The sequence below is a fragment of the Microplitis demolitor genome, chromosome 2 (genome assembly GCF_026212275.2).
Source record: "Microplitis demolitor isolate Queensland-Clemson2020A chromosome 2, iyMicDemo2.1a, whole genome shotgun sequence".
NCBI lineage: Eukaryota > Metazoa > Arthropoda > Insecta > Hymenoptera > Braconidae > Microplitis > Microplitis demolitor.
The window spans coordinates 23300373-23327029 of NC_068546.1; the positions used below are offsets into that span (position 1 = coordinate 23300373).

At 33.7% G+C, this 26657-nt stretch overlaps 5 protein-coding genes and 1 long non-coding RNA gene across 8 annotated transcripts; 3 read left to right on the forward strand and 3 right to left on the reverse strand.

Annotated features, from left to right (window-relative positions):
• Positions 1-232: 232 nt before the first annotated feature.
• LOC128669003 (uncharacterized) lies at positions 233-3161 on the reverse strand. Of its 2 annotated transcripts, XR_008404552.1 has the most exons (6): positions 2961-3161; positions 2570-2686; positions 1804-2341; positions 1648-1730; positions 1199-1335; positions 233-695 (listed from the first exon to the last, which is right to left on the reverse strand). It is a non-coding gene; the product is annotated as an uncharacterized LOC128669003 (long non-coding RNA). The 2 variants fall into 2 exon arrangements; XR_008404553.1 differs by lacking the exon at positions 1648-1730 and having other exon boundaries at positions 2961-3156.
• Positions 3162-3572: 411 nt separating this feature from the next.
• Positions 3573-5713, forward strand: LOC103578050 (CUE domain-containing protein 1). Its single transcript, XM_008558992.3, has 4 exons — positions 3573-3951; positions 4028-4192; positions 4248-4650; positions 4718-5713. Exons 2-4 carry the CDS (start codon positions 4091-4093, stop codon positions 4930-4932), a joined length of 720 nt encoding a protein of 239 aa, XP_008557214.1. The 5' UTR covers positions 3573-3951; positions 4028-4090; the 3' UTR covers positions 4933-5713.
• LOC103578052 (WASH complex subunit 4) lies at positions 5712-9029 on the reverse strand. Its single transcript, XM_008558994.3, has one exon. It carries the CDS (start codon positions 9027-9029, stop codon positions 5781-5783), a length of 3249 nt encoding a protein of 1082 aa, XP_008557216.1. The 3' UTR covers positions 5712-5780.
• Positions 9030-9397: 368 nt separating this feature from the next.
• LOC103578051 (cell cycle checkpoint protein RAD17) lies at positions 9398-11376 on the reverse strand. Its single transcript, XM_008558993.3, has 5 exons — positions 11072-11376; positions 10435-10997; positions 9780-10371; positions 9600-9718; positions 9398-9516 (listed from the first exon to the last, which is right to left on the reverse strand). Exons 1-5 carry the CDS (start codon positions 11090-11092, stop codon positions 9408-9410), a joined length of 1404 nt encoding a protein of 467 aa, XP_008557215.1. The 5' UTR covers positions 11093-11376; the 3' UTR covers positions 9398-9407.
• A 1103-nt stretch (positions 11377-12479) lies between these two features.
• On the forward strand, positions 12480-18198 carry LOC103578053 (uncharacterized). 2 transcript variants are annotated; one of them, XM_008558996.3, is made up of 8 exons: positions 12480-12724; positions 14577-14676; positions 14934-15054; positions 15142-15352; positions 15723-16466; positions 16552-16785; positions 17508-17723; positions 17918-18198. In XM_008558996.3, exons 1-8 carry the CDS (start codon positions 12649-12651, stop codon positions 18067-18069), a joined length of 1854 nt encoding a protein of 617 aa, XP_008557218.1. In that variant the 5' UTR covers positions 12480-12648; the 3' UTR covers positions 18070-18198. The 2 variants fall into 2 exon arrangements, with proteins under 2 accessions (XP_008557218.1, XP_008557217.1); XM_008558995.2 differs by lacking the exon at positions 12480-12724 and adding an exon at positions 13961-14356.
• Positions 18199-20491: 2293 nt separating this feature from the next.
• On the forward strand, positions 20492-24844 carry LOC103578054 (sodium- and chloride-dependent GABA transporter 1-like). Its single transcript, XM_014445261.2, has 10 exons — positions 20492-20564; positions 21116-21566; positions 21868-21996; positions 22093-22228; positions 22290-22661; positions 22742-22958; positions 23135-23287; positions 23375-23578; positions 23730-23900; positions 24407-24844. The coding sequence occupies exons 2-10, from the start codon at positions 21128-21130 to the stop codon at positions 24542-24544; spliced, it is 1959 nt and encodes a 652-aa protein (XP_014300747.1). The 5' UTR covers positions 20492-20564; positions 21116-21127; the 3' UTR covers positions 24545-24844.
• The last annotated feature ends 1813 nt before the right edge of the window (positions 24845-26657 follow it).

Sequence of the window (26657 nt, forward strand, 5' to 3'; positions counted from 1 at the left end):
TTTTACTGATTTACTCTAAAACAATAACATATAGTTTTAATCTTGTCCAAAAAATGTCAAATAGTTTGCACCAGTTATTGGGTGTCTTTTGTGTTTTATTTAAAGCTGTGATTCTTGTCATATTAATTGATACATAACAATGAATGAATTGGGTAGTAATTAAAAAACAAGCAAATTTAAGAAAATTTTTTCCATTAACTGTTGAAAAAATTACTATTTTTCTCAGTATAAAATTAATTAACGAAATATTGCATTTATTAAGAGTAAAAATTTTCATAAACTTAATAGATTTATTTTAGATTTTCCTAAATTTTTAGAATAATTTTACATAATTACTTTTTTTTTCTCAAGACATAACTAGAAGTGACAGACATCTAATGGTTTCTAGTTACACTAATTAAGTTAAAAAAAAAGGAATAAATGAGACATTAAAGTTATAATGACAATATGTATACTTAAAAGATTTAAAAACTTATTAAGAAACTACTTCAGTCAACCGTACACTAATAGACGACTATCAAATATGAATAGAAATCTACATATCACTCTTAAATAGAAATCTAACGATTTCTATTGTCTTTGATATCATCATTCTACATATTAATCCGAAGTTTGCTCGCTTGGAGTAACTCATCGGCTTCGGAGACAGTCAAATAGTTTTTACTATCAAGGAAGTCCCAGTAAAAGCGTTGCACCTGTAAAATATAAATCATAAGCCTACTATTTAAATGATTTAATTAAATTGTGTCTGAAAATAGCCGATATCTAATAATTTTCACACACACACACACGCACACACACACACGCGCGCGCGCACTTATATATATATATATACACACACACACATATATATATATATATATATATATATATATATATATTACATACCTAGGCCAGTAAAATACAAAAAGTCTCAGATCACAAGTTTGTCAGCCTCAGCTTCGCCTCAGCCAACAATTACAATGATCTGAGACTTTTTTTATCTTACTGGTATAGACATGTAATAAACAATTTTTTTTCTTTTTGAATAAATAAATTATAATAAAGAAAAAAATTTATGAAATGGATACATGTCAAAATTGAATATTTATAAGTTGAATTAAAAAATAAATTTTTTCTTGATATAATTTACTTGCTAAAACAAATATGATTATCATTAGATTGTAAATGTCAGGTTCATAAACAATTTAAAATTTACCTTGTTGAAATGCAACTATGTTTACGTATGCCTCAAAGTCATTGGATCCCATGGATGATTAAAGTAATTTGACGAGTCCTCGTATTTTGCCATGATGGATGGAAAAACTAACTTGGTTATTGTAATTCTGAATCAAACTTAAAACAAAATTCTTTTATTAACAAAAAATATGATTCGTATTTACTACTCAGCAATAGAAACAAATAAACATAATAATTTTGTTGTTTTTTCAGAAAAAATTTATAAAAAACTTTTAATAAAAACGTATACATCTAGATATTCCAAAAAACAACTTTTTCTTTAAATAATTCATTTTCCAAAATATCCAAAAATGGTCGAGGCCTATGAATTTCAATGTCATACTACTCAGTAATAAAAACTGACAGTTATATAATGATTTTTGATCTGTTTTTACGAATTATTTATGAAAAAAATTATAAATACTTAACTGAAAATTTGGAAAACTAAAGGCATTTTTTTTTAACTATTATTTTTTTGATGAAACATCTGGAAATTATTGACGGTCCGAACTCTAATATCATATGATTATTTAATAACGTATTTTATTCATGTTTTTCATTTAATAAATTATTCATTTCACTCACCAATTATTTATGTACATTTAATGGATTTTACTGCTCTTTCAAGAAAACGAGAATGAATATAGAATACATGACGAGGCTAAGCATCATTTCCTAAAGGTCGTCTCAAAAATAAAAGTATTTAATGGTAAGCAATTACCGATTTTGACAAATCATCATAAATAATGAAGACATGTTTGCCGTTGTCACAAAAAAAAAGTTCTGCCATGGCACATGGCAAAAAAGTGTAAGAAAAGAGCAGCATCAGACACGGTATCGAATACGATGATAGAATAGTTAATAGCAGTGCCGTCACTATTTTCACGATCCAAGTTACTGTAGATCTCATTTGACCGATAGCAATGTAGATACAGAACTTTTTCTTCTCCGCACCAGCATAATCGAAACGCTCTTAATTAATAATAGTCTCAATAGCCAAAAAACTCTTTCCGATCGGTCCATCATCAACGATCAACTTATATTATCTACTGTACCAATTATCACCAGTGACTCAGTGAGTCTACATCCCGGATTCCAGTTTGCATAGCCTCTCTAGTCAACTCTGTATAGAAAAAATAATCGATATAATAATATAATCATAAAATATAACTGTTACCCTGATCAACAAAAATAATTTGGAATGATTCAAAACAATTTGAATCGACTAATATATAGATATACACTCAACATCAAGCAAATCATTTTTCTTAATCAGGGTACTGATCAAAAAATTTTCAGAGTTCAAAAACTTATTGATAATAATACTAATAATTAATGGTAATATACTTACATATAAATGAAGGACAAATAATGTTGGAGATTAGATGAAAGAATCACATCCGATTGGTGAAACATTATAGAGTTGAGCTCCATTTTGATAAGTGGTATAAAAATATTGTTTTCAAAACTGAAAAATAAAAAAAATTTTAATATTTGGAAAAAAAAAAAAAAAAAAAAAAAAAAAAAAATTAGAAAAACATCTTTAATTATAAAATGATGTTTAATAATAAATATTAATTAAAATTTTCATCAAATTTCTTAGGCTAAGTTATTTTGAGTCTCAATGTAGACGCAAAATATAAATTTATAAAAATTGCGCAAATGAATAATTAATAACTTCAATTGTATAAGTCTACTCTAATATTAAATAAATAATTAATTATTAGTTTAATTTTACAAACCTGCTCCAATATTATATTTATTTATTATTGACTTCGATGATACTTGTAATTTAGTAATTGGTTTACCAACTATTTATGAGACCAACTGTGTAACACAAAAATACTAGTTGAACGGCAAGTTAAAATACTTGATAATAGGTGACACACCACGTAAGTTACAAAACAGAGCGGTAAATTATAAAAGAGTAAATGAAAATAACATTAAAATGTTTTCAGTATTTTTAATACATAATTAATATTGATAAAACAAAATAATTAGTCGAGTGTATTAAATATTAAATAAATAAAGATAATAATAATAATATTAAAAGTGGTTTTCTAAGATTCTTTGAGGACTCTTTCGTTTCATATTTTATTGTGGCTTATTGACATTTCTCTCCGATAAATACCTGGATACTCTTACGATGTGCTAGATGATCAACAGGATTTGATAATTACTTGATAAGATTACTAATTTAATTAAAACATAAATAATAATGAAAACAATAAAAAATTTTAAACCTAGAGCAGACACTTGCGCATGCGCACAACTACTATTAGATCAACGGGCATAATTAAAATTTTAATAATTAATTATAAATATAAAAACAAACAAACAAACGCTATTTTTGGTGGGGTATTAACAAACAAATCAAGATAAATGGAAAAAAAATTAAAAAAGATAGAAAATGAGTATAGTCACCGCTAACTTCAAATAAATTTTTAAAAATTTATTTAAAAAAAAATAAAGAACGAACAAATAATTATTTATAGCGAACATTGACGAACAATCGACGAACAAACGAATTGCTAAAAAAAATTTGCCAAAAATCGAATTCCCCCCGCCAACTTAAGGGAGCTGTTTCATTGTCACTGACAATTAATAACAATTAACGACTATTCAAAAGTAATAATAATAATTAGTGCCATGACAAGTGACTTTACTCATTACAAGTTAAATGACAGCTAGTATTTTACCGAAAGTGAATTGACTAGCAAGAAATATCTATAGGTATTTATTAATTAATTATTTATTGATTATTAATAATAATAATAATTAATTACAAAATAAAAAAATTTATTTTTAGATGCACGTGATTTGATTAATAGCATCTTGATAATTACTGACATTTATAAATTAATAAAATAAAATGGCATCGGCAGCTGAGCAACAACAAACGACACTTGAATTTTATCAAGCGATGGCTGATTTCAAAAATATGTTTCCTCAAATGGATGATGATGTCATTGAAGTAATTACTAAGTAATTTAATTGTTTATGTTGATAATTAATTGGTGTAATTTCAGGCCGTGCTGAGGTCGAATCAGGGAGCGGTAGACACGACTATTGATCAGTTGCTGGCAATGAGCACAGACAATGAGAACGAAAAGATCCGCAGCGAACTGGAACAAAGTGACGGTTCCACAGACTCATCGCCCAAAGCTGCCGTTCATCAGGAGGTTCTCGTTGGTGTCGACGCCCCTGACGCAAAGCAATCAAAGAGCAGCAACAAGTGGAAGCCTCCACTGCTGGGACCGCTGCCGGATTCGTTTCTCAGAATTCCCCAGCAGATTCTCGAAGACGCGCATGACCCTGTGGCTCAAGAGAACTCTTTACTGGAAGACGAGAGGATCGCCATGTTTTTACAGAATGAGGAATTTATGAGTGAGCTGAGATGGAATGAAGACTTTTTAAATACTCTGGAGCATGGTAATTTTAATTGGCCAATTATTCAATCTCTTAATTGAATTTTTGGTGTCTAAGTTTATTATTTCAGATTCAAAGTTACATGGATCCGAAAAATGCAGCGGAACAGACGAAGATTTATTCAGAGAACGTTTAAAAAATATGGGAAAAGTGTCGCGACGTAAATTTGCTCAATTGACTAAAGTATTTACACGTACTAAGAAACGAGGCGGACGTCAATTATTACCACCGACAGCATCCTGTGACGATCTTCTTGACCCTGAGGACTCGAGGTCTCAAAGTTAAATCACTGAAATCCAACAGGCGGCTAGTGCAATAAAAAAAATGTCTAGCTCTAGCTCTGACTTAGACTCCAAACTCCGAGTTGTTTCCAGAGCGAATTCGTTCATTATATATTTAAAATATAATAATTAAAGTAGATAAATTGAGGTAAAATCCAAACGGTTATTTAGTTTTAGCACTTGAGAGACTGAATCAATCGGCATTTTTTTTTCTCCGGCTCGTTGATTTTTATTTTATTATTTAATCGTAATCGTACAAACATTTAGACTGAGTTGTATACTATTGTTATTATTTTTTTTTATATTCAGTGATATACCAGCGCCCTAGTCATATTAGTCATTAATTATTGTGATTTATTTGTAATTATTACGCCATTTTTTTTAGTTGGAGACTTTTGTTGGTCATAAAAAAAGTTGAGACACTTTTTAATTTTTTTTAATTTACGTAAAGGACACGGGGTGTAATGGACCCCTAGATTATTTTTTAAAACTACAAAGCGGCAAGTTGGGCCGCCAAAAATCTAAAATCAAAATTTTTTTTAACTGTACGGTCTGATGGTGATAAAAAATCTGCTGGCGATTGATATAAAGTGAAAGCAATAAAATTTAAAAAATTTTTTTATAGGCTTGAGTAGATTCTAATATTTTTTTTGTTAATTAAAAAATTTAAGTAACATTTTTTATGACCAAAGATAATCTTGAATTTTTATCATCTACTTTAAGCTTAATTGTGATTCTTAATTAATTTAAATTAAAAAAAAAAATAAATCAATATGAAACAAGTTTATCTTTTATGAAAACAATAAATGTATTTAAAAACCATTAAAATAATTATCTTTAAACTCTTAATCATTAATAATCTGACTGCTTAAAAAAAACTCTTGCACCAGATAGACTGTAGTAGAGCAACTGGAACTCGGCACTTCTTTCCGCGAGTCTCTTTAGCGTCAGCGCTCTTGTCTGCTGAAGTTTTTCATCATCGCCTTCGATGCTCTCTGCCAGTTTTTTCTCCCGGTTCAAGTGTGCATTGACGGTTTCGAACCACTGCAACCCGTCCAGCTCGGCACTTTGCTCCAACAGAGCATTTATATAGGCAATGCCCATCGCGAACCCGTCATCAGTGAACGCGGCGCCGTCCTTATTCTTCTTGAATATTTTTTCCTTGTTCGCCACCGCGTTGTCAACAAAACTCAGCGTCAACGGCGGAATTATCGCGTAAAACTGCTGCAGGTGATGGGACTTGGTATCCCGGAACGCCGAAGCAAAGACATCAACCAACAGCTTAAAGTACTGAATCCCTTCAGTGAAATTCCTTACCAGGTTTCCAATGTCGTCGTCCAGTCTCTTAGCTGCTGCTTGACTGGTCTCCGAGTATTTCAACTCCTTGGCTGCGGTTTCGAATGCCGGTGTGTTGATGTCCGGGAGGAAAGACACCGCGTTGGCACAAGCATGGAGTCCTCCAGATCTAATCAGTCTTACGTATCCCAGGGCGTTTCCGATCTGGGTTATCAGCTGACGGAAGTGGTCCAGGTAGCTGAGGTCATTAGACATTCCCAACTTACGTATCCCTTTCTGAAATTTCTCAGCCCGCTCGTAAGTATACGGCGTCAAGTCACGTTCCCTTTGACTCTTGATGAACCTGATGTCCTTCAACAGTCTAGACTTTATGTGCTCATCAAACAAAAACTGGGAGAAGGTATGAAGCTTTACGCGCAGAAACTGGTACACAAAATTAACTGTCGTGCTCATTATTCCCGTACCATGTGTGCGGATTGAGTTAGCAGTATGACGAATCCCGATTGTATTCAAATGTTTGTTCGTGCTAGTGTGCTCGATGAATGTCTGAGTGTTTAAATTGTAAAGATACTTTGAAACAAAGACATGGATGTTGCGCATTATCTCCAGCGCATCTAGACCCTGCTCCAGAGTCTGAGTGGGTAAGTGGTTCTGGACCGAGTCGAGACCCAGTTTGTATTTAGCCAGGGCGTGCATCGTCTTGTAAGTCTTCCAGTCGTGCAGAGCAACGGTGGTAAGATTGTAAAATATGTCATCTAGGTAATGCTCAACAAATCTCTTGGCGCTGATCAAGTTGCCCGCGATCGGTAGCGGTAGAGATCTGACGATTCTCCCCGCATCTTTAGCTCCCACCTTGAAGGGGTTCGTGGTGTCGAGCTTCAGATGGGCGTGGACGTGAAGCCGGAGACTTGTTTCTATTTCCCTGCAAGCTGGTTCTAGGATAAACTTTACCACGGCCTCCTTAAGCTCGCTGACTCGGGTCGCGGTCAGCTCTGAGGGTTCCTGGCGAATCACTGCGCTGTTGAAGGCATTAAGAAGATGGACTAGATGACTTATGTCCTGCGTGCTCTCGGCGACGCACATGAAATATGCGGGAATCATCGACTGGTGATGCAACAAGACCGAGTAATCGCAAGCTTCGGCAATGTTCGCATGCAAATCAGCGATAATGTCATAGTCATCGAGCTTCTGCTTTAGTTTTATCACTTCCTCATCTTTGAATGCGTCCGCGAGTTGTCTGACGCAGGACAGCGCGCATCTGACGATTAGTCTGCGATCAGCGGAGCCGGGCCCGTTGACCAGTTTCATGCTCAGACAAGTCAGTGACAAGGCGTCCAATTTTTCTCTACTGTAGCCTTGGTCTTTTTGGATCAGTCCTTTGCGCGCATTCTCCAGTATCACCAGGATCTCGTAGCTCAGATACTGAAGCCCGCGACTCTGCGCCTGCACCACCATGGGGCCCAGCGAGTGCACAGTCATCTCCAGAGTACGCTGGACTTCAATCATTCTGCAAATAAGCTGGACAGTGCTTCTGTTCATGGGTTTCGCGAGAGCCGCGTGGACGTTCGTGATGAACGATACCTGCTCGTTTATCTGCACCATCAGAGAAACCACTTCCTTTATCAGCAAATACTGTTTTTTTATATCAGATATCTGGAACTCGGTCCCACAGAGTAAATTTTTAGCTTCTACACACCATTGCATTGATTTGTTTATTAATCCCCCGCAAGTTACTGATAACTTCTGCATCCTGACACTCAGAACTCGCTCTCCCACTGTATTATTTACAGTCCCCGCTTCGCTGCCAATATAATCCGCCAGAAACTTGCTCGGAACCCAGACGATGTTCCCTACCAACGTCACCGCATACAATTTTTTGTTGACATCGCAAAGTTTCTTGATCAGTTTCTTATCAGAGACTCCAAATAGCTTGACAGAAACCACCAGCCCGACATTCAAACGTATCCAGGACCTGTTGATCAGACAAACGCTCGTTAGTTTCGATTCTACGTCACTGAGAATATTTTTCAAATAACTTATCAGATGATCATTCATCGTCGGGCTCTTCTTCACGTCCATCACATGATCAATGGCTTTGAAAAACAAGTTCCTGGTCAGCAGCTGATTGTGCAGATCCTTCAGCAGCTTATCGAAGGTCAGTAGCTTGGACTCGTTTATCGAAAACTTGCCGGGGTTGTGCATCACCGAGCGCACTTGGATCCGGTACTTCTTCCACTGGTCGAGGATCATCGGAAGCGAGTCGACGATCTCGTCCAAGGTTACCATGATGACAAACAAGTCCACCAGGTGCTCAATCAGTGCCGGCAGGTAGATCTCGTTGGTGCTGGTGGTCAAGCTCGAGAGCTGCTGGACTGTCAGATGAATCACAGACATTATCCTGTTGACATACAGCGACAAATCCTGGCAGTCTGTCAGCAGAGAATTGAAATTGTAATTATCAGTGTCCTTGTCACTTTTCTCCCCATGATTGAAGAGTTTCGTGTAATGATGCTCCGATTCCTGTTTAAGCAACCGGATTTCTCGACAAGTAGCCGCAACAGTAGCCAGTAATTTTGACAGATTCTTGTTCTCCATTTCTACTAGAGACATCAGACCTTCTTCCTCATTGCAGTGACAGGTCAACCGGATTGGCCCCTCGATGATGTAATTTATTGAAGACTTACTCTCGTACCAGTCTTCACTCAAGCGATTAAATAATTTACTGTATTTACGTAATTGCACATTACCAGCAGCTTTATGGATCTCCTTGTCCCTGTCGGTGCTCCATCCTGGTGATTCAATCATTTTAAATTAAATATTTATATAAAAACAGTCTGTAAATAATTATTGCACTGCACTTTGAGGTTATCAACACAAATAAACTCGTAAATGTTTTTTCATTATAAATAAATAAATAAATAAATAATTTAATTAATTAGTAGTAATTGTTTCTAACTAATTGTTAAAGACAAGTGGGTGGTTATTTGTTTACATTTATTTAATTAGTGTAATATGAGTGTATGGGAGCTGATGACAGGTGACAGATCCAGGGACTAGTGGCGCCAATTTCAAAAAACAATTTTTTAAAATACTGGTAAATAATTTATTTATATTTTTTTTGATTTATTGGTGGCTTAATGCTGATAAAAAATCTAATTACTGATGGGTTTACTGTTGGGGAATTTAATCAACTGCTTCGATGATGGTCTCTAGGTTCGGTGGATCTTTTACAGCCTTGGGGCGTATTATTGATCTGTAATAACGTTCTTCGGCGACATTCAGGTCTCTTTGACTAAAAAAATTTATTAATGCAATTAATTACAAGGCAATAAAGTTCGTAATTAATTAATTAATTAATAAAAAAATGATAATTACTGTTTAGTTTCAGATGATTTTGGTTTACGTACGGGATTCCATCGCAACACTGGAGTCTCATTGCTGACCATCAACCCACGAATACAAAGTGATAAATTTAATTTAGTAAGATTTGGATCCTGGAATTTTAAAATAAAATAAATGAATTGTAAATAATTATAATTAAATTGAAAAACTTACCCGCCATTCACTGAACAAAGTGTCAGATAAACTCATAATATCTGAGGCGACATCAACGTACTCTATTTTTTCCATTGTGTTCAAATAATTTTCATGCAAAAAGTGCAGGAAGACACTGGCATGGGACTGGAAGTACGAGGCGATGTCATCAGGATCGTGAACGAACTTCCAGGACCCTGGTGACTTGTCACTGGGTTCGCGTTTGGGGTTGATTACTCTCCCGACCCCATGCAGGAGACCCAGACTTTCCTCGCGGAGCTCGCAGTGACTGGTCGCTTGTCGACCGGGAACTTTGAGGGAGGTGAAGATGACATTCAGCAACGTGCTCCGGACATCGCCGATGCTGTTAGACAAGACCTCGTCAATGTTGTGCTGAGTTACGTGCAACATATGCCGGGCTTTCGCGTTGAGGATCGCGGTGACCCGCTTCAGCATGTTCTTCATTGCCGCTGGAGTCGTTGCGTTGACGTTTATTTTGTCAATGTTGTACCTTTCAACTATTTCAGCTGGGAATAGCGACTGCTGGACTCTGCTGGCTTCTGAGTCTGGACAAATAAATACTAGGGGATGGGTTCCAAGTTCGTAATACTGCCTGCAGATAGAAGATTAAGTTAATCATTGATTGGATGCTGGGGATTTTAAATTAGAAGCTTACGTTAGAAGATCGTAGAAGCTTTCCTTGTCAAAAAAATATACATTTGGAATATCTTTGACAAGCAGGAGCTTGCGGTTTGATTGGTTGCTCAGAACTGAGTTGTATCTGGTAGCGCGAATAAAAAAATCGGAAAATTTATCAGCTTGTTTGATTGTCATGTAATTGTCATTGATGTTAGCAGCCGAGTCGGCGGGAGTGATCCACTCGATGATGTCGAACTTGTTCTCCTTGGCGAGGACCTTCAAAGCTGCTGTTTTTCCACAACCAGAGGGTCCGGAGAGCACGAGGATTCGAGGAACACCAGGCAGAGCTTTCTCTATCAGCCAATCTGACAGTTCGTTCTGCTTCTGCTTACTGACAGCTAACTCTGATGACTTCTGGGGATCACAGGCCTCGAGAAGTGCCGCTAGACTGCTGGTTTGATCTCTACGTCTGGTTACTGTCAGAGTATCAATGTAATCTAGGTCCATTGGCTCCTGTCTGGGCTTCTTGGTCTCCTTCCGCGGTGGTGGGTCACTTGGACTGAAATCCATGTCCAGATCCAGCCATCCGCTGTTACTTTTCTAAAATGTAAATAAATTTTTTTATTTTGAATTCAAATAAAGAATTTTATTTTTTTAAAAAAATTATAACCAACCATTTTTTTTATCGGAGGCATTTTGATTAATCACTCACTTCATTTATTAATTTATAATTTTAAACTAACTATGATCACTGACATTTGAATTAATTATACTTATATTTAATTTTTGTAATTACACTTTATAAATTACATGATATATAATAAAAATATTTACAAACTTGTTTACTATTTTCTTTCTGCCATCTTGTGGGAATTTTTTAATTCAATTTTTCCCGCCATTATTTAAATTTTTACCACCAGTGAAATGATTACATTAATAGAATTTAATAAATGATTTAATAATTAAGATAGAAATTAAAAACGGAGAATAGTTTTTTTTTTAACCTAAAGGATCACAGGCGATTTTATTTTCGATGACATGTCCATCGTCATGGTTCTATGAAGGGTGTAGCGCTCAGAAATATTTTTTTTCTCCAGTATTTTCTTATATTTTACATTGGGAGAGACTAAAAAATAATGTGGGACATCAATTAGTAGGCAAAATAGAAAAAAAATATGTCCGATTGATACTCAAAGGGAAGACATCGAGACTTTTCTACTGAGACATAGATTTGACATGACATCAACAAATGAAAAGAGAAAAGTATTCAAATATCTACAGAATTTACAATTAACTAAATTATTTTTGTGGTATGAACCCATTTTGTATAACCACAGCAATTACAAAAAAATCTAATTACTTTCTCTATAATTTAATTTTATCAAATAATATATTTCCTCTTTCTAATAGTTGCTAATGACCTATATTTACATTTGATCTCTATTAAGAAATAATAAAAACGTACGACCACTTTTAATATTTTTCCCAGGCTTCAATTAGATTTTAATCCCGCCCGTTTTCAATTTTAAAAACCAATTCCCCATGTATTTAAATATGCTTAATTCAAAATTCACTTACGAAAATATTTTTTGTTTTTGCCACCTGTCGGCGATTTTGGGAAATATCTGAAGTATTCATAAATAAATAAAACCAGATAATTATCTAATTGAATAAATTTGATTGCTATCTGTTTTATATAAAAATAAAGTTTGAATCAAGGAAATAAAATATAATCGTGATAACTTTTAAATCCATTTTGAATAGATATCAGAAAGTCGAGAAATCATGACGAAATAAAAAAATAATATTAAGTAGAAACAAGATATTAGAGGATGTACAGTCAATTAATCGAGTTAAATATCACTGCGTAATACGTCATATACTTCTCTTCAACATCATAAATATAAAAAAAATCTATGAATATATATTAAGAGTCCATAAGTCTGTCTAAGAGATTAAATTAGCGGTCTTTCTATTTCTTTTCAGTTTAACATTAGTTGATATTTAGCAGTAGCGTTTTAAATCCTCGAATCAAGAATCAAGAATCAACAAACCATCAACTCTCTCTCTGGCAATGAACTTGCCAGCATGTTGCTAGTATACCTGCGACTACGATACCGGTCACTCCTTATAATACCTCAGGTCTTTAACTCGCGATACCGTAACTTTCCTCTTTACTTCTCTTATTCTTACGTTAAAACCACGCAAATCTTCTTCCGTCTTGACAAATCATCAATATTAAATTTGGAAAATGTTTTTCCGTTTTGCGATTTTCGTAGGACTGGGATCTGTCGTCGCAACGATTATTTACTTGACTCCAATTCCTGGTAAGTTAAATTTTTATAAATTTAAATTTAGTGCTCTGACATTTACGTACCATAAAACTGACACACTGCCAATTATCTGGCATAGAAATAATTATCTGATATATTAACGATCATCTAGTAAAATATTTTTGAATTTAAAAACATATATTTGTACTATATTTTGTATCTTGCTGTCATAAAGTTTAAGGCGCTATAAAAATAGTCTTTAAACCATGACAATAAAGGTGAAAGTGATGACTCGATAACGAATATGCGGTAAAAACAATAACAATAAGTTGTAATAAAATTATGTAGTTTCACTTGATGTAAAAAATATTTCTTCCGGTTTCGACGTTATATATATTTTAGATGATTGATAACAAAATATTTTTCTTCACTCTGCTCTTTTTTTAAAATAAAGTAAATTTTTAATGGACAAAATTTAATGACTCATATTTTTATATTTATATGAATATATATCGTTTGATGTTTAGTGTGAAAGCAAGTACTGAACCATTAATCAATAGAATGTTTTTTTTAAAAAGAAGAAAGAATATTTCAAAACGAAACCTGCTTTCCAGGCGTCTATCACAAATAAATATAAACATAAACATAAAAAAGTGTTCATACGTATACATACATGTAGCGTAAGTCGGTGTACATTACAAGTAAGTCTATATGTACGTAAAGTGTAAGTGCACATGCAAGTGTAAGACCAGACACAAAACGAGACTCACGCCAACAGCGAAAGCGAAATTATGTTTAATCTATATAAGAAAAGTTCCACTACCATTTAAACTTGGTACTCTTTAATATGCTTGTATGTATTTTATAAAATATATATATATATATATGTATAAAAAGGAGAAAGGTCGTAAGATGAAAGTGTTTTAGTACTTGACACAAGAGAGAAAGATATACCTTGAAGGTATACTTGAGATAAGCTGAGAAAGAGAAAAAGTCAGAGGTTCTTGCCGGGACCTCTGGCAACGGAACTTTCACTCTTATTCAAATAAATTCGTAATACTAACATTAGTCTCACTACTTAGTTTGTCTTTGTTTTTGTCTTGGTTTTTGTCTTGGCTTCTGTCTTTGTCTTAAGTCCCAGCGCAAACTCAACTACTGCATTGACGGACACTTTGAGATTAAAACATAAATAAGACCCAGTCAAGCAAGTAATAATTGAATGTCACGAATCATTGATGGTCAAATGCTTACAAAGTCTCCTTTCCTTTGGTTACATTAGCTGGTTTTGAGCAGTTGCGTCCGCATTGACGCTTACTTCAGCATTACATTAGTCAGGCGTCGACTCCGGTTCGTTAGGGAGCGTTAGTGATAAATCTACTTCATAAATTAATAAGTGAATTTTTTTTAAATTAAAATGATTCTGTGCTACATTTTTTTATTCATCTGACCCTCGAGCTACGAAAGGATTTGCGAAATGTCTTCGCGTTACCGGAAATAAATTCGCAGACTATTTGTCTAGATTGAGTGAAAATCAATTAAAAAGTTTATTTTTTTTGTCGAATCGTCTGCTGTCAGACAGAATGACGAGAAAAGTTCCTGCATTGACATACTTTCTACGAACATCCGTTGTCGTCCTTATGGTTTTATCTGCGGCAGGATTTTTACATGTTTTTAATTACTTGCCGCGTAAGTTTTAGCTAAATTTCTAGAGACTTTTATTTTAAATAAATAAGCCATTAAATAAATAAATAAGTGACTTGTATTGTCACCAAGATGTGAAAGCTTGAGGTTAATAGTAAAAGTTATTAAATCGGACATCATTAGTCGTTAGCTATTAAATATTATTATTATTATTTTTTTTTTTTTTCATTTCTATATTATTTATAATAAATTTATTTTGTTGCAGAACAAACATTTTTATCATGCGACAGACCGTGTCATCATTTAGACTGGCCGATGATTTGCCGAGTTAAATTAACTTTGGAGCCTTTCCACACACTCAGCAAGTAATTTAATTTGTTTTATTATTGTTATTATTATTAAGACTTTTATTTATTTTGTTTACTTATTACTACACATATTATGTCATGAATTGCATCAGACTGTAATGTAGTAACGGGTTGCCAGTCAATCTGTGCCTAGGTATTAGATAGTTGGTGCCGTTGCAAAAACCGTTATGTAATAAGCGTGTGTGGACGAAAAAACCTGCAACCGAGCAACGACCAATGACATTTGAACTTTTTTAATGGCTTGAAATTTTTAGGTCCTGTGGAGACTGCCCAGCCAATGAGACCGCTTGTCTTGGGAATCATTGCGTGTCGGCGGATGGGCATCATCGGGGAATCCTGACGGCGAATAGGCAGCTGCCTGGCCCGAGTATTCAGGTGCTTGCGTCATGGCATATGAAGTTATATAAACTAAAATAAAATGAAATGTTGGATTAAATAATAAATAATTATAAATTATTCAAGGTCTGCGAGAACGATATACTGGTTGTGGATGTTGTAAACAGGCTTCCGGGCAAAGCAGCGTCGATACATTGGCGCGGGCAAACGCAACGTGAAACTCCGTGTATGGATGGTGTACCACTAGTGACACAATGTCCTATTCCAAGTTATACCACTTTTCAATACAAATTCCGGGCTGCTGTACCTGGGACTCACCTTTGGCATTCCCATTCTGGTTAACTCTTATTAAGGATTTTCAAAATTTACTCCAGTCTCTGAACAGATTTTTTAAATGATTGATATTAAAATGACTATAACTTTTTAAATTTTTAAATTATCGATTTATTGTTAAGGACATTTTTTGTAGCTAATTAAATTTCCTACAAAATTTATTTGAAACTTTTTTTTGTAAAGTCAAAACTCTGTGAATAGAATACTTTCCAAAATAATAATAACAATGACATTAAAAAAAAATTTAGAAATCAAAATTAAAAAGTAAAAAAAAAACAACGTCATTTAAATATCAACAAAAGCAAACACAAAAGCCATAAAACAAATAAATAAGACATGACTTTACAATCACTAAACATCTTTCTTATACTTAGGTGTTGATGTAGCGAACGGTATCTTCGGTTCGCTGATTGTCCGTCAAGCCGACGTGCGAGAGCCTCATCGTTCATTGTACGATGTCGACGACCCAGATCACGTATTACTGGTATCCCAATGGCACCATTCAATAGTCACCGACACTCTGGCTGGTCAGGCGAACAAAAAACCCGCGCTGTTGCTTATCAACGGCAGAGGACAGCAACCAAATGGACCGCCAGTCCCACTGACATCCTTCAACGTCACCCAGGGAGTCAGGTATCGTTTCCGACTCGCCCACGCGGGTGGTGCCGGTGCATGTCCCATAACATTCGAGATCCAAGAGCATCCGCTGACTGTCATTGCACTTGATGGGAGTCCCGTGGTCCCTCAGCAAGTTAAGTCGATAACTCTGGCAAAAGGAGAGCGTGCAGATTTTGTTGTCAGAGCGGACAGAGTAATTTCAGCTTATCATATTAATGTCTATACCAACAAAGGCTGCCATGCAACTGTGATTGGATCAGCATTGTTGAAGTACAATGGCGTTAATTTAAATGACGATGCAACAAATCACGTCGGTGGTAATAATAAAGATGATGAAATTGAAATGACAACAAATCCAGCAGATAAATGCAACACACCTGGTCATATTTGTTCAACTGAGATTAAAGCAATATCAAATTTACCACCGGCACTAGACACACAACCAGATGTAACTATTTATCTTCCTATTAATCAGAGGATGCATCCATCCGAGATTGCGGGTTAGTTTTACAAACAAACTCATCATCGTTTACTTGTACTCTGTCTCTTGTGTATTTAAGTTTCTCACTTTATATTTATTTTCAGGCTCTGATCTAGAAACTCGTGTTATGAGCATTAGGAATGCGACGTTCACATACCCGTCCTCTCCGTTATTGACTCAAGGTCCGGATGTCCCTCAGGAGATGTTGTGCAATGAAAATGATTCCGAAACGTCATCTGGACGCTGTCGTCAGCTGAATGGTATTACTGCGTGTGAATGCGTCAATACTCGTCGCATTCCCTTGGGTTCCAGTGTTGAGATTATTCTAATTGACCAAGGTATTGATTTAGTGGCCCGGAGACTAGGGAATAAAATTGATTTATTTTTTGGAGCAAACTAATTTTAGGAAAAATGCACTGGAGGGAAAACAGAATTTATTTTTATCAACGGTCTAGTTTTTGATACTTGAGGCAAAAAATCTTGTAAATTTTATTTTACATCAAAAGAATTTTTAATCTGAAAGTTTTGACAAAAAAATTTTTTACGAAATTGGGTAAAAATTTTTTTTTTAATTTTATCAAATTTTAAATTAAAAGAGAGGGGTAAAATAGGCTGCTCATTTTGTCCTGTTTCCTCGTAGTATCAAAAATTATAACTGAAAAAATTTGAAAAACTAAAATATTTATTTTTATCTCTAGTATACAAGCATTAAAAAAATCCTTACTCGTTAAAAAATTATTAAGCTCGTCGACGTCTTTAAAGAGCCCTCGAGTTAATCCAGTGGTCTAGTGTTCTCCTCTATTGTTTTATAATATTAATCGTTAAAATCAAAAGTAACATAAAATAAGAGAGAAAAAGCACTTTTCCAAAAAGAACCTCGATCCAAATTCCCTTGTAGGACCTTCGCACCACTAAAGTATTGATTCAGCTTCCAGACATTCCTCTTCATCCCTAGCTTCATTGCGCCCTTGCCTACTGTCTAATGAATTACCACAATTCATTATCATAATTATTATTGTTATAAATATAAGATACTATTTTTTTGATACTTGATCCGTAGTTGGACGTGATGACCTAGTTTACCATCTTCACGGATACAATTTCTACGTAGTGGCGGGCCGTAGATTCGGACAAGAGAAGAGTCTCGATGAAATAAAAAAATTAGACAAACAAAATTTATTATTTTCACGTAATTTTGAATCACCAGCTATTAAAGACACGATAACTGTACCCAAGTTCGGCGCTGTCGCGTTGCGATTCAAGGCCGACAATCCAGGTAATTTAATTTAATATTTGCGTACATACTAGCTTTCAAGGTCGGGATCGATAAAATGATACCGGCATTATTATATATTCGCTCTCACGGGGATAGTAAATTGCTGTCGGCTGCTCGGCTGTTGGTTGTTGCTTGTTATTCAATAATATGACCAGATATATATAAACGTAAATGTATGTCCTTGTCGTTCGCAGGCTACTGGATGTTGCGTGACGAAAATGCTCTCGAGTGGACTCGCGGTCTGGATGTTATTCTGCAAGTCGGAGAGCCCGGTGACATGGTACCGCCGCCGCAAGACTTTCCCAAGTGCGGATCCTTCGTTGGCCCTGACTATTTTCTCATCTAGACTGACGTTATCATATATAACTTATAACTTATAATTAAAGCTCAATCATTTTTTTATTCTATTCATTAACTGTAAATATTTTTGTATATATATATCGCTTTTATATAATTATTCAAATAAATACTTTACCTTGATAATTGATATATTTTTTCTTTTAATTTATCTCTGTAATTATTTGAGATAACTAGGTCTTATAGGTGGTCATTGGAAAGCTAATTTTTTTCCTAAAAATTTTTTCTCAGTAAAAAATTTCATAAAATTTACATTCATTTAAAGTTAAAAAAAAATACGATGATGTAAATTAATTTTTTTTTTAATATTTAAATAATTATAACTTTTAAACTATCGATTTTACAGAATTTTTTTTCAAACAAAACTTGTAGACAATTGAATTTCCTGCAATTTTTGTCTCATTGAAAAATGTCGTAAAATGATTCGTTTAAAAGTTAGATCAATTTAATAAAAACTTTTGTCAGAAAATAACTTTAACCGGTAATTAATTAAAAGCAATTGATTTTGTTACTTTTTATTTTTATAAAAGTCGTTGGCAATTAAATTCACTTTCCAACGATCTTATATAACATTTACCTATACCGTATTGTCAATTAAATAGAGTTAAAAAAAAAATCTTTCTTAAACTAATTTATTATTTATAATATCTACAGCACGATTAGATAATTAGACAGATAAGTGGAAAAAAAAAATGAAGAAACGTTTATTGATCGAGTAGATCATAGCAGCATTCGATTATTTCAAATGTCAAGAGTCGTTCATTTATTTTTTCCTTAGCATTTAAAACCGACCTTAACATTATTCATTATTTATAATTTATACTTTAACCAAATAGGGCCTGGTGTCATATTATGAGAGTCTGACATGTCCTGTTTAACAGCTTTGAGCTCCCAAATATTGACCTTCGTATCAGTGCCCCATGAAATCCTGTCATTGCGTCACAAAGTCCTGCGTGAGTATGCCAAGGTCCTTTTGGGACCCGATTTTAGCCACACGTTTCCCTCATTTATTCTCATCACCGCGGTCTGCGTGGCTCTGAGACGTAGTCTGAGCTTCAGATGGCTGCCTATTGCGACTAACAAGACATTTCTTCAGGCTATACTTCAGGTACGTTCACTTCAATTACTCGTCTACCATTCAGTAAATAAATAATTTGATTTTTTCAGGCTGCATTCAGCTGGGTCATAATAAACGCCGCATTGTGGTACTGGTTGATTATCCAAAGAATTATTTACTGCACCGTCTATAACTATTGGGACGTATGTATTTTATTAATTAGTGTAATTAATTTTGATTATAATTATTGATTGTTTCGTAGGATGAAGGCAAAGATGATAACCCAATTTGGTGGAAAAAAGTTTGGGCATCGTACGATCCGCTGTCACCCGAACCGAAATTATTGTCAGCGAGTTTTATCAGCTGGATATTATCGATGATACTTGCAACGATATTTTATTTTCTTGTCGTACATGTTAACCATATTACATATATTTGTGCAAAGATTTTTTTTTGTCTATGGGATAACTTAACTCAATTGATTACCATGAGAACTTTTAGGTTTATTTTTATTAATTAATAATAATTACACAGTAAAAAATCGGGAGCGAATTCGAATTTTATTTTGAATTCTCCGTCACTCTGATTCGGAGCTTTAACATTAAAATAAACTCCCCTTTGAAATGAATTTTACTTCGAGGGGATTAAATAAATAAATAGTCATCCGCTCCCCATTTATCTCGAATTTAATCCGAAAATTTTTCCAGCCTAATTATTGATAACATAAATAATTTATTTCAGACAAAAAATATCCAAAAGAAATGAAGAAATCGAAGATATCTTGACGGATAAAAGCGAAGCCGGGTCTTACTGCGACGAGTGCAAGTCTGAAGTATCAACGGATTATGGAAATTACATGCAGCAGCGTGAAGTTACCCCAATTTCCTATGGTACAAATTGGCAATCTCGACCATTTGCCGAAAAAAAGCGCGAAGCAAATCGCGCAATAGAAAGTAATCACCGAAATTTGCGAAGTCGTCGCGGGTGTTCCGTTCCTAGCAGTTCCAGCGAAAAATCTGCCCTCTAATTATTGAAAATTAATAATTTACATTTATATCTATATCTATATATATTTACCCTAATTTATAGTATTTTGTAAGTAACTTATTTAATAAAAAAAAAATTAAAAGGAAAGAAAAAAGTAATTATGTTACATAACATTAAAAAATTACAACAGTTTCATCCCCCTCGAGAGCGCATGCGTCCAACACTCCCTGACTCTTTGGCACCCTGTCCTGCATTCGAGCGTTATTCTACAACGGTAACCTCTGTGAGGTAGGTCACTCTTATTTATTTATATTTATAAATAAAATAATCCGCAAAAAATTAAAAAAAAAATATTTTTTGAAATTTTAGATTTTTTAATAATCGTCCTAGCGATTTATTTTTGAAATTAATGTCGAGGCGGTGAACCGGCTTTACTCCTGGTAAATTATTCACCAATATTTATATTTATACTTATACTTATACCTGTACTTATACTTTTTATTGATATTTATTTATATACTTTTCTATATTTATTGTAAAGTGACTGATTTTGAATTTAAAACTGATGTAAAAATGCAGAGAGGGGGTGAGTGCGTCATTAACAGTGTTTTGATAAAAGTGATTAGAAAGTGGGCAATTAAATAACAAGTATAGTAAAATTGTTGATATTTATAACGATAATGATAAGGATATCGATTGCAGGTGATAAAAAAAAAAAATAAAATTAAATTACAAAGTTCCACGTGAGCAAATGTATATGATGCAAACGTAACTATTGATTTTAGTCCAGCATCCTTCTCTCTCGCGGTTTTCTTTCTATCTTTATCTCTGTCCAACTCACCCGACTACTCTGCTACGACATATTATTTAACTGTGTGATACACGTGTAGTTGTGTGTTGCAATAAATATAATTTCCGTATTTATTTATTTCTTCTGACAATTTTTAGTGATATATTTAGAATTAATCAATTTATCGATGATTATTTTCAGAAAAAAAAAAATATGACTGAAAAAATGTATTATTGGGGCGAGGAACGTGAGCCGGTTGATCCGGAGCAGACGTTCATAGAGTTCAAGGCGAAAATAACTCCGGCAGGCGAGTCATCGCGTGCTGGTAGCAAAAAAATCACGACGTCTCCGCAGATCAGGAGTTGTAATGAACCGGTTGTGGGGATAAGCCGCGAGGATGACGAAGAAAGGGGCGGCTGGGGCAATAAATTAGACTTTTTGTTCTCGTGTATCAGTGTCTCCGTGGGGTTGGGAAATGTATGGAGGTTTCCTTACCTCTGTTACAAGAATGGCGGTGGTGCTTTTCTTGTTACTTATGGGATAGCCATGATTTTCTGTGGCATCCCTATTTTCTTCCAAGAAGTCGCTGTTGGCCAGTACCTCGGGGCCGGTGGAATGACACTTGTGGGACAGTTGTGTCCTATCCTTCAAGGTAAGCTTGTAATTTTCTTATAACCCCAGTACTTACTAAATTAAAATTTACAAATTCATATTTCCCGCGCAGGCGCGTGCGCGCGACTTTTATTGTATACATTTTTGAGTTGAGGTTAACCAATAAGGTTTACATAAATTTCATGTGCTTTTGATTACAAATACCCCCACTCTGACTACACTAACTCTTCTCTTCTGTGATTGGTTAACCCCCCACCATTCACTGAAATTGAAATAGCCAACGAATTCATGGTAAATAGAGGAATATATTGAAATAAAATGATGTTATTTATTTGAAACAGGTGTTGGATATGCCACAATGACGATAGTCTTCTTCCTTGATGTCTATTATTGTATAATTATTGCGTGGACACTATTCTACCTCATCAGCACATTTGCCAGGCTGACAAATTTACCTTGGAGCTCATGCGGTTGTTGAAATATTCATTAACATATTTTATTAGCTTGTAGTTTTATTATTTTGTTAATAACTTTTAATTAAAATTAATTAAAAATCTAACTTTTAGACAACTGGTGGAATACCGATGACTGTTTCGACGCCTCCAATGGCACGGATTTGAAAAAATTCCAAGCAAGTCACTCGGTTAATTTGACCCATAATGAGAGTTACCATCACACTACTCCAGTTGAAGAATATTGGGAGTAAGTTTTATTAATTAATTAGTTGATTGATGTGCAATCTAATGATAATGACTTTTTGCAGACGAAGAGTACTGGGGATAACTGGCGGCATTGAAGAAATCGGCGGGATGCAGTGGGAACTGTTGGGCTGCCTACTGATCGGCTGGCTGCTGGTTTACTTCATAATCCGGCGGGGTCTCCATCAGAGCGGTAAGATAATCTGGTTTTCAGCATTGTTCCCGTACGTCGTGCTTTTCATTCTTTTGGGAAGAGCTGTCACTCTGGACGGAGCTGAAACCGGTCTTCTTTACTACGTGACTCCTCGGTGGGACGAACTTCTCAAACCGGGACCGTGGATTGATGGTGCGACCCAGATCTTCTTTGCCTACAGCATCGGGACTGGCGCATTACCGGCTCTTGGTTCTTACAATAAATTTCATCATAACTGCTACAAGTAATTTTACTTTTTTTTTTTTTTTAATGAATATTCAAGTAATAGATTAATTAATTAATTGTGTCGGTTATTATTTTTAGAGATGCACTTATAACATGCGTAGTAAATACTTTGACTTGTTTACTCGGTGGGTGCGTTACATTCTCGATACTTGGTCATATTGCTCTCGAACAAGGCACTGAAGTATCGAATGTTGTTAAGAGCGGTCCTGGTTTAGTATTTTTAACGTATCCTGAAGTTGTTTTGAAACTTGTTGGCGCTCCTGTTTGGGCAATTATTTTTTTCTTCATGTTAATTGTAAGTTATTTAACATAAAATTTTTACAAATTTTGATTCGTAAAAAAAAAAAAAAATTAATAATGACCAAAAAATTTGGTGAAATGAAATAATTAATTTTTTTTTCTTTAGTAATTTTTTGCTTCAATTAGTATCAGTTTATAAATAAAAAAGCAACTTGAATAAAATGTTAATAGATCCTGGGGCTCGACAGTGAATTCTGTATAGTCGAGTCTTTCATCACCGGAGTCGTCGATAATTGGCCTGACACTTTGCGACCTCATCGTAACAAGTTCACCGTAGCTATTTGCATTCTCATGTTCCTGTTAGGTATTCCCATGGTTACTCACGTTAGTAAATATATTTATCTATCAATCCATTATCAATTAAAGGTATTCACTCGATTCTAAAACAATCACTCGGAACAATTTAAACAGGGCGGAGTTTACATTTTCCAACTGATGGACTTTTACTCGGCTAGCGGTATGTCAATACTGTGGGTATGTTTCTTCCAAACAATAGCAATATCTTGGATATTTGGTGCACAAAAATTCTGCGACTGTATTCATCAAATGATGGGGATACGGCTCAATAAATTTTGGTACATTTGTTGGCTTGTGTTTGCGCCGGTTATTATGGCTGTAAGTTTCTCGTGATATTGAGTAAACAAACTAACAATAATAATAATAATAGGGAACATGATAGCATATTATATCATGTCAGATCCCATTTGTAGATTAAATAATTTACTACTGGTAAATATTTACTTAAATTTTTTTATTTTACCAAAAGTTTATCTTCGTCTTCCAATGTGTCCAATACAAGCCCCTAAAATACGGAAGCAAATATGAGTACCCGACGTGGGCTGAAGTAGTGGGATTTTGTCTGAGTTTCTCATCGATGATGTGGATCCCTGCATACGCTATTTACTACGTTCTGGCCACACCTGGATCAATCAAAGAGGTACGTTTTTTATTTTGCTTTCTTTTATGTCATACGTCAATTGATTTTTTTGTCGGAAAAGATTGGAGCTGTCACCTGTAATACGTATCGATGTTTTTATATTATCTTCCGTACTCTCTCGGGTTTTGTCCCGAACTACGGATTTATTATTTATGTTTCAATGTTTTCTAGAGTTTATAAATTATTTCTGAAGGCAAAGTAAAGTTTGAAAAGTTTTTTTTTTAGTCTTGTATATTTTTTTTCGTGACTTAGAAAAATTACTTGTACGTTTTTTTTTGAATGAGACAGAGGAATCAGGAAAATTTGTTTGGTAAAAAAAAAAGCGAGTAAATTTTTAAAGCATATATAAAAGCATCCCTAGATTGGAATTTGAATAAATTTTTTAACCATAAAACAAATTGAAATTGCCGGAAAAATAACTGTCTGACTGAAAATCGATACCAAGCGTTCGAAAGCTTCGTCAATAAATACAAAAAAAAATGATAGATTAATAATTACCGTTGCAGAATATTTTAAAAGGAATAAAACCCAACATCAAATCGAGGACAAAATTACCAACAGGAGAAAAATCAGCCGTGATCCCAATGTCCGAGAGCAGCGCGGGATTAATTACAAAAAACAGTAGTTTTTTAAGTCAAACATGATCACCAGTATTATAATTATATTTTTGTTGGTATAATCTAATTAACTTAGGTTAATAATAATAATAATAAATAATGTATTAAATAGGTACTGTATAGAGTAATTGTAAAAAACGTACAGAGTGATATTTGCTGTAAGTATTACTCCATTTTTATAATTTATGCGTTTTCTAAATTAATTAATTGTTTGTTTATAATGAAAAAAAATTATTAGACGTTTGGATTTGAAGTTTAGACTAGAATATATACGAATCAGTTGGCCTAAGCACAAAATTTTAATAATTAAATTGATTAAAATTTAGATATTTTACTGTTGCACATAAATTTGTTTATTTATTTATTATTTAATAATTCATTGTTTTGTAATGAATATATTTTTTTTTGTAAGTTAATAATAATAAATCCACAATGGACAGCTCAAATAAGAGTATTGGAGTTCCTATATAAATAATATGCTTTGCTATATATTTAAAATATAAAAATATTTTACCGACGGTATTAATTTAAATACGTATGTATATTTAATGAGATATTAATTAGTTAATAGTAATTAAATTATTGATTAAATTATCAATCTAAATAATGAAATGTAATTTTGTCAGCTTTTTTGCCAAATACTTTAAAAAAAAAAAAAAAAGGTAATATTAATTTGATAAATTAAAAAATAAACGAGATGACATTTTAATGTTTGTACTTTGAACGAATATTATTTATTATAATATAATTAAAAATCAAATTGTAATGAAAATTGTAGTTAAAGAAATATATATCTATAAATCTTTATTAAGTTTAAATGTCTATTTTTTAAAATAAATTATAATTAATATTTTTTATGAATTTTTTTATTTTACAAACAGCCAACTGTTTTACTCTGATGTTTTTTTTTGTTACTGTGAGTTTAAATGAGTGATGCGACTTGGCGGGTAGAAACTGATCAGTTTCTTCCTAAGGGCGGAAAACGTCTAGTTTCTGTCTGCTAAATTAGTTTCGGGATTCATTTCAGTTCTATCAGAATCGTAACCTCAGAATAGTCATCCGTCATTCTAACAAACCAAGTGACAGTTGAATTTGTTCATGGACTATCGGTTTTGAATTTTTTAGTCTCGAGGGATTTAGACATTTAATTTAAAGTTACAAAGGTTATTATGAAAAATATAAAATCAAGAGGATAAAAACATGATGGCAGCACTCGCCTTTGGCTCTAGTCAACTTCACTCTAGATTTAGAATTGTCGTTTCAGTAGAGGCATATACAATATTTTGTAATTGACATTTTTGACATAAAAAATAAAATTTCAATGGGAAATAAAAGTATTTTTTTAAAAAAATGGATTTTCAATGACTGATTTAGTGATTTTCCATGAAAAATAAATTTTTAATTGCTAATGAAATTAATGTCTGTTAAAAAAAACTTTTAAAGAATTAATGGAATGTCTTCCCATGAAAAATAAATTCTCAGTGAGCTATAAAATTATTTTATCTTGAAAAGAAATTTTCGACGGCTAATGGAATTAATTTCCATTAGAACGAAATTATAATGGCTTATTCATAATTAAAAAAAAAATGAAAAATTCAGAGAAAGAAGAAATGTAACAAACTTGAGCTTAAAAATAATTGCAACCGTAATTAATGTACAAAGTCAACTCAGCTGTTAGTATCAATAATTGGTGTATTTACATTATTTAAGATTCGTTTTATTAAATATATTTAGGTATTAGGATTAACCATTTTCCTGGAGACCGACCGTTGTCATGGCGACACCCTATTGTCGGGATGCGCAGAGGGTATTTGCTATTTTAATTAAGATAACATTTTTTCCGTCCTCACATTGAAATTATGCAATATATATTGATAAATTAATAACGTAATTATTATGTAATTATTAATTAATTGTTTTTAAATTTTATTTCGTATCATTGAACTTTTGGAGACGGGATCAATAGTTTGATATATCGAGTACTGTATTACCATTTTGATTGAAGTACATCCATCAAACTTCTATATATATGTATACATAGATGTATTTATGCAAATATATGAGTCCGATAAATTTTTTCCCGTGGTGACGTAGAAAATATTTGATTTTAATTATAAAATAATATTTTTCCAACTGGAAT

Bases quoted from the DNA above. Each gene is read 5' to 3' on its own strand.
- LOC103578051 (XM_008558993.3), bottom strand. From the start codon at position 11,092: ATGCCTCCGATAAAAAAAATG. The intron at 10,998-11,071 runs GTTGGTTATAAT...TTTACATTTTAG, and splicing joins TGCCTCCGATAAAAAAAATG to AAAAGTAACAGCGGATGGCT. The intron at 9,517-9,599 runs GTAATTATCATT...AAATTTTTTTAG, and splicing joins AAATCATCTGAAACTAAACA to TCAAAGAGACCTGAATGTCG.
- LOC103578053 (XM_008558995.2), top strand. From the start codon at position 14,251: ATGACGAGAAAAGTTCCTGCATTGACATACTTTCTACGAACATCCGTT. The intron at 16,467-16,551 runs GTTAGTTTTACA...ATTTATTTTCAG, and splicing joins GCATCCATCCGAGATTGCGG to GCTCTGATCTAGAAACTCGT. The intron at 16,786-17,507 runs GTATTGATTTAG...CTTGATCCGTAG, and splicing joins GATTATTCTAATTGACCAAG to TTGGACGTGATGACCTAGTT.
- LOC103578050 (XM_008558992.3), top strand. From the start codon at position 4,091: ATGGCATCGGCAGCTGAGCAACAACAAACGACACTTGAATTTTATCAA. The intron at 4,193-4,247 runs GTAATTACTAAG...GTGTAATTTCAG, and splicing joins TGGATGATGATGTCATTGAA to GCCGTGCTGAGGTCGAATCA. The intron at 4,651-4,717 runs GTAATTTTAATT...TTATTATTTCAG, and splicing joins TTTAAATACTCTGGAGCATG to ATTCAAAGTTACATGGATCC.
- LOC103578054 (XM_014445261.2), top strand. From the start codon at position 21,128: ATGACTGAAAAAATGTATTATTGGGGCGAGGAACGTGAGCCGGTTGAT. The intron at 22,229-22,289 runs GTAAGTTTTATT...GACTTTTTGCAG, and splicing joins CCAGTTGAAGAATATTGGGA to ACGAAGAGTACTGGGGATAA. The intron at 23,579-23,729 runs GTAAGTTTCTCG...TTTTACCAAAAG, and splicing joins TTGCGCCGGTTATTATGGCT to TTTATCTTCGTCTTCCAATG.
- LOC103578052 (XM_008558994.3), bottom strand. From the start codon at position 9,029: ATGATTGAATCACCAGGATGGAGCACCGACAGGGACAAGGAGATCCAT.